Source organism: Anastrepha obliqua, chromosome 1 (assembly GCF_027943255.1).
Source record: "Anastrepha obliqua isolate idAnaObli1 chromosome 1, idAnaObli1_1.0, whole genome shotgun sequence".
Lineage (NCBI taxonomy): Eukaryota > Metazoa > Arthropoda > Insecta > Diptera > Tephritidae > Anastrepha > Anastrepha obliqua.
Genome location: NC_072892.1, coordinates 112987343 through 112994780, shown reverse-complemented (window position 1 = coordinate 112994780; position 7438 = coordinate 112987343). Strand labels below are relative to the sequence as shown.

At 36.5% G+C, this 7438-nt stretch overlaps 1 protein-coding gene across 3 annotated transcripts in view; it reads right to left on the bottom strand.

Moving 5' to 3' along the window:
• Positions 1 to 5501: 5501 nt before the first annotated feature.
• Positions 5502 to 7438, bottom strand: part of LOC129235652 (F-actin-monooxygenase Mical) — a 184653-nt gene continuing 182716 nt past the window's right edge. For all 3 annotated transcript variants that reach the window (XM_054869601.1, XM_054869602.1, XM_054869606.1), the window contains one exon: positions 5502 to 7149. In XM_054869601.1, the coding sequence (XP_054725576.1) occupies positions 7144 to 7149 (6 nt within the window). In that variant the 3' untranslated portion in view covers positions 5502 to 7143. The remainder of the gene's footprint in view (positions 7150 to 7438) is intronic.

Here is a 7438-nt window from a genome sequence, read left to right as displayed (position 1 = left end):
CGGTCATAAGCCACTTTCTTTTCAGCAGAAAACTTTGTCTCCTTAATTTTTTTATATTTTAATAACAAGCCGCTGTCAATGATCTCCATGTTGGCCACTGCTAAATTTATCAAAATCTCACTTCGAGCAAATGCAAGCCGCGCAAAATATCCGCCATATTTGGATTAAATATCAGCTGGGGATCTGCAACAGAGTGGGAAAAGAGTAACAGGCCATGGTCTTATATAAACAGAAGATGCTGTCTTTTATATTTTGCGTAGAATGGAATTGTTGGCGTTTGCCGATTTTATTGACATCACGACGGCAAAACGAAATATCTCCTATCATCAAACAAATAATCGGCGCACTCCCGTATCGATAAGATACCTTGTGTAATGAGAAACCAGCATTAATACCGAAAACAATGTCAGCCTTGAAATCCAACGTAGAATATCTCTCTTGCCAACAAGTGCTACTTTGGAATAAGTAGGCAATTGAGCAGTAAAGTCCTCTCTCGACGAACAAAACTAACACCCTATAAGACTCTCATCATGCCCGTCCTAACGTATGGCGCAGAAGCTTGGACGATGCCAACATCCGGCGTCCCTTGGAGTGTCTGAGAGCAAGATTCTGCGGAAGATTTTTGAACCTTTAGATGTTGGTGACGATGGCACAATGAAACGATGAGCTGTATGAGCTTTACGACGACATAGACATAGTGCAGCGAATAAAGATCCAGGGATTTCGTTTGCTGGGTCATGTCGTCCGAATGGATACAACGCTCCGGCTCTGAAAGAACTCGATGCGGTACCAGCTGGTAGTTGGAAAAATTAGGTGGAGAAGAACTTGGTGTGTCTAACTGGCACCGATTAGCACGATAAAGAAACGACTAGCGCGTTTTGTTTAAACTCGGCCAAAATCGCGTTAGCCGCTCTCACGCCAATCAAGAAGAAGAAGAAGAATAGAAGCCTAGTAAAATAGTAATAAAAATGGATTTATTATTTTTCAAAATATTCTCCTTGGAAGACAATAAAGCAACTTTATCATCTCAACGATCCGCAACGTTTTAGCTGGTGGAAATAATTTAATCAAAATCATGTGGGTTCCAAGCCACGTAGGAATACCTGGCAATGAAGCCGCTGATGAAAGAGCGAAACTGGCAGCAAATCAACCACTTATCACCTTGAACGTGATTCTCAAAGAAGATGTTTTTAGGCTTTCAGAAGCAAAATTTTTCAAAGCCAAACTTTCTGAGTGGAATAATTTCCGGCATCACTACTCAGCATTAAACTCGGTAAGGCAGTCACCCACCTTCCCGAGGGGAATAAACTGTAACGATCTTAGAAATTTCTCCCGCCTACGAATTGGTCATACGACAGCAACGCACAACCATCTCCTTAAGGGTCTTCCACCTCCACTGTGTCCATTTTGCAACAGCGGTTCAATCTCGGTCATCCACTTGCTCGATAATTGTCAGCATTTTTCAACAATAAGATTCAACGTCTTCGGTTACAACACCCCTTCCGATGCCCTGAAAAGCTATGGCTCCGAATCCGTCAAGAACATCAACAAGTACCTTACGTTAGCTGAGCTTAGGAAGTTAATTTAGAGTTAATTGTCTAATAGCGTATAATGTAAGATATTAATATAATACTATTTATTGTTACTCTGGTAAATTCATTAACAAGCGAGCCGAAGGTGTTTACACTAGTGCTCCATTTCAATGTAAAGTAGTGGATCTCCTCTACTTTTCTTATATATAATAATAATAATAATAATATTTTTCAAAATATTCTCCTTGGAAGACAATAAACCTCTGCATTCGCTTAAATCAATTTTCAAAGCACTTTTGCCACTCAGAAGTGGATACCTCCAAAACGCGGTGTTTAAAGACTTTAACATAACAGCTTCTTCAGGCGTTTTAAAACGTTGATTCATTGACCTCGAATTTTATTTTTGATGGCGGGGAACAAAAATAAATCATTAGGCACCAAATCAGAGCTGTATGGCGGATGTGTGTGCAAAAAATCTCTTCTGTGAGCCGATACGTAAGAGCTCGCATTGTCTTGGTGAAGGTGATGATTCTTCTTCGGCGCCTTGTTTTCCTTAACTCTGCGAGAACTTCTCGCATAAAAATGGTTGTGTACCACTGAAAATGGCACAACAACCATTTTGGCCGGTCTTTACGAAATTCATCCTGCAAAGATCGACGTTTCGTTTCACCAGCGTTTCACAGTGGGTAAGTGTGGTGCTACATTGTCAAAATCGAAGTAGTTAGTTGATCAATGCACTCCTGTCTCGATAATCCAAGTCGAAAATCGTAAGAAATCATTGCACGAAAATTTTCACGAGCTTTTTTCCATCTTTTGGTCGAGATGAGTTTTTCCAACTCACTGAAAAAAGAACAAAACTCGTCAGTGAAAACGTTGTATGTACGTTTATGCTGAAAAATACCAAACGTTTCGATAAAAATGTCGGATTGCAGCTCATCACACTCAGTGGTGCAAAGGCGCAAAATAAAAAAGGTAACCCTCGTATAGCTCAAAATTGCGGAATATACACTGTGGTCAGGGTACCTGATACCTCCGATTAAGACATCTTACTATTTACGTATAAGCCGAGCCGCTTTAACAGCCAGACCCCGCAATATGGTTAACTTTTCCCGCATCCGTTTGAAAGCTACCTTCTACCAAAGCCTTAGTGTGGCCGCTAACTATTGTTTTTGTAGTTATTTCGTTTGAATGGGAAGCAAGAACGTCTATTAAAATCTTAAAAGTACTTTTGTTGGCCCGGTAGTTAGACACAAACCCCTCAAACTTTATCGTTAGCATAGCGACATTAATTGTCCACAACAACCTAAGGACTTACACCAATGTAAGCACATCTAAAGGATTTAAATGAGCGTGTACAGGGTCCGGCACTCGAAATGTAACCAATTAAAAAGGCCATCAATTTAGTTTGGAAAATTACTTTTATTCAATTCAAAGTAAAAAATGTGTGAAAATAATACAAAATTAAGAATAAATTTACTTTTGCTCGATATGACCACCTTTTGCCTTGACTATGGCCATGAGGCGGTCCAGAAACGAATCGCAAGCTGTCTGAATGTAACTTGCAGGTATTTTGGCTCACTCGCCGACAATGGCTTTTTTCAGCGCATTGAGGCTGGTGAATCATTTAGTTCGGACCATGCTCTCCAAAATGGCCCAAAGAGAATAATCCATCGGGTTCACGTCTGGTGAATCTGAGAGCCATTGCGTGGACGTTATGAAGCTCGGGGCATTGTTTTTTAGCCGTTCTTGGTTCACTTGAGCTTTGTGAGACGGTGCCGATTATTGTTGAAACGTCCATGGTCTGTCACCGAAATATTTGTCTGCCCACAACTTCAAAGCAATCTCCAGATTACTTTCCCGATAATAAAGCGTTTTTCAGTAAGAGCGCTTCAACTTTTGAACTTTTTTGAATAAAACACAAACGGTTTGACTTTTTTCACTAATTTTTTTTTTATTATCGAGTTTGAACATATACATTTAAGTATGAAATTCGATTTCTTTTGTATGACCACCGCGTGCACGTTTTACGAAGTCCAATCGTTGAACCCAATTTTCGACCACTCTTTTGCATAAATCGACCGAAATTCCAGCAATTTCGCGTTCAATATTGGCTCTGAGCTCACAAATCGTCGCCGGCTTGTTACTGTAGACCAATGACTTCACATAACCCCAAAGAAAATAGTCTAGAGGCGTCAAATCACACGAGCGCGGCGGCCATTCGACCGGTCTATTTCTGGAAATAATGCGCTCATCGAACTTACTCTTCAACAAATCAATTGTAGCGTGTGCTGTGTGGCCCCGTCCTGTTGAAACCACATGTCGTCTAAGTCCATACCATTCAATTGCGGCCAAAAATAATCGTTTATCATGTCGCGGTATCGATTTCCATTCACAGTAACGTGGCGATCGTTCTCGTCAACGAAAAAATATGGGCCAATTACGCCGCCGGCATGTAAACCGCACCAAACAGTGATTTTGGCAACGGTGCCTCATGAATCACGTGTGGATTGCTTTCTGCCCAGTAACGCATATTTTGCTTGTTGACAAAGCCATTGAGCCAAAAGTGAGTTTCATCACTGAAGATGATTTTTCGACTTTAAACTTTCTTAACAGAACACGCATTTTTATAATAAAATTCAATGATTTGCAAGCGTTGCTCAAGTGTGTAGCGTTCCATGATGAAATGTTTACTAATGAAGTTTACAAATGACAAGCAAAAAATAAAAAATATTGCGTCGTTCGCCCTCCCTATCGGAAAAAAGTTGAAGCGCACCTATTGAAAAACGCTGTATTTCACATTTACCTTGACGCCAGACTTGATGAAAACGATTGGAAGCGTCCATCTGCGGTTACAGCGGCCCAAACCATTACCTGTGGCGGGTACTGCCTCCTGGTGGCCAATCGATGACTCAAATTCTCATATGAACGGTCGGTCAAATAAAACACTATTGTTTTGGCAGTTTACGAATTCCTCAATTTGAGAAATTTTCTCGTCAGAAAAGACAATGTTCTGAAATTGACGTCTTCGGCCAAGCGAAACAACTCCTTCGCTCTCTCAAGTCTGACTTGTTGCTGCTTTGGTGTGAGATCATGCGCCGTTTGGATCTTGTAAGGCTTGACTTTGAGATCATTTTTCAGTATGCGGCGGATGGTACATTAATTGATTTTGCTGCAAGCCACTAATTTTCTATTAAAGTAACCGTTAACATAGTTTTTTTTTCATTAAAATATTATTAAAAAAATTATTATTTGTGCTGCAGATTTAAGTCGTCGTAAAGTTCATTTTTAGGGCGAATCAAAAATGAGTTCAAAAATTAACAAATTATTCGTTTTTCAAAACTCCAAAACTAGCGTCACTAATAAGAATTTAGATTCTTTCAGGTTTCACTATTTTTATTCAAAACACGGCCCTTAACAATTACATGTGACAAATACACCAAGAGTACGTCTACAGGTAAATTCCGCCAAATAGTCGATTCAAGAATGCCGAGTTGTTGCAAACGTCAAGATATCGAAGTCTGTGATTTTTCTTTCCTCGGTAAAACCATTTTCATGAAATTTTTTCACCAACCTTTGCACTGTCGACTCATTCGGACGATCATTTCCTCAAAAAAAATCACGAATCTTGCAATACGTTGTTCTTGAAGATCAATTACTTTAATAGCTTAAATGGCCCTATGCTCCAATTTGGAACTCAGGAATTTGTGGTGATTTTTATAATAAGTTTCAATAATCTTAACGCGTTTTCCTATCGTGTACAATTGTACATCTGTCTACTTGACAAATGTCAAATATGACATAAAAAAAGTACCGTCTAGGAATTTTTCACTGTTGACCTCTAGGCGTCACTTTATTTCGGTTAATTTTCATATTCATTATCCACTCTGATACCAGAACCTACCTGATAATTTTATCTTTTTCGTCAGCTTGAGCGGAAAAAAAATAATTTAATTAAACAGAATGCTTCAATTAAACGAAATTTCACTTTATTAAAATTAACTCATCATCAAAGATCTTTACTTTAATAAAATAAATGTAGGTAAATATTTGTTTTCCATTTTTACTTGCTTTGTAAATTCGATATACATTTAGTATATATGTATGAATGCATATTGTAGCGTATAAATAAAGTAATTACAATAATATTTATAATTATAGCTGATACCATATAAAATACATTCACATTCATGTGTGCTGATTACGCTGAATTTGTGTTGCCTGCACTGTTTTCGAACGTGCATGGGCGGTGTGAGTGTGAAATTCTCAACTCAATGGCAACCACACATGCACAGACAAATTACACTAACCAATTACATAAAATTAATTCATGTTAAAAAAAAAGTTATTTAACAAAGTAATAATACAAGAAAAAAAAAAACAAACACATGCATGCAAAAATGTGTATGTACGAACAGCAGTGTGAGGAAATATGGGATATTGCGCATAAAATATATTACATTTGAGTTTTTCTTTTATATACCGAGTTGCAAAAATAAAATGTGATTACAAATCGGATATTTTCATATTATTCTGAAAAAACAAACACAAACTAAAATACAATTATGATAATTGTGACGAGTACAGCTCAAATTTTGTACTGTGCCTCAACTCAAACCAGCACACGACAGAGTGCTTTGGTTGTGGAATTTCGGAGCATAAGGAAATAAAGCTTACTAAAATAAAAAAAAGAGTTCTGCACACATACATGCTCAGAACGAACAATTCTCAACTATATAAATATCATCATTAATACATACAGAAAGTGTATTAAAAATAAATGAGCAGGAGAGGCTTGGCCGATTAGTTCGGTGTTTGGTTACAAGGACGATTATATATGTATATACCATATATACATACATACATGTGTGCAAAATGTATGCTATGCACATTCTATTCTATGCATTTTTATGAAACTTTACAAATAAAATATTTGCATGGGCGTACTGGTGTACATATGTACATACTTATGTGTATCGAAGTATCGATTGTGCACACAAATTGTATGTAAAATTCTCTTGCCTATACGTTTGATTGGCCTGCATTAAAATGTTTTTGTTTTTGGTTTTTGTAATATATTTATGTACCTAGTTTTGCTTTGAAATTTTAGCAATATTTTTTTTCTTTATTTTTTTTTACTGCAGCTACCTTTGTTTGTGTGTTTGTGTTTAGTTTATGCATTTTATAATTGATTTCGTATATTTTGTTGAAGGCCAGTATTGACGAGTTGAAATTTCTTAGTTCGGATAAGTTTTTTGTTTCTTAGTTTCTGTTTGTTTGCTTACGTTTCGGGTTTAGTAATTTTAAATACAATTATTTAATTAATATTGACTATATCTAGCTGCTAGTATAGTTATTTAGTATTTTATAATATATAATTGCTATTTGATGCGACTCCAACGTTTTTTGCTCATTACGATTATCTCAATATATGTAGTCCTTAGCCAGAAGATTGATCAAGAATAAATGTTAAAGCACAAAATAGATTGACTATATCTCCCAAGTGCCTGGTTTTTCGGTTTTTTGGTTAAATGTTTAAAACGTGTTAATTGTTTAGATTTAAAATTGCATAAAAAAGTTCAGAGGCGAATAGACTCCATTGAAAGCGTATGTTTCAAATCTATAAAGATGAGAAAAGATATTTATGGTTAGTTTTTTTATGTTAATGAAAAAAAAATGACGTAAAGCACATAAAAATAGTTTATTTAAAACTATATAAAATGTATGCCATTTATATATCAGTCGATAAAATAAAGTAAAAACGCACCAAAAAACCAACAAGGATAATACTTTGAAGTCATACTGTAGAATAGCTATAAATCAATCAACAAGTGAAAAAAATAGTTTTTTTTTAGCATTGGGAGACTGTAAGCGTGGTTTTGTCAAAATAATTAAACAATTGAGTTATG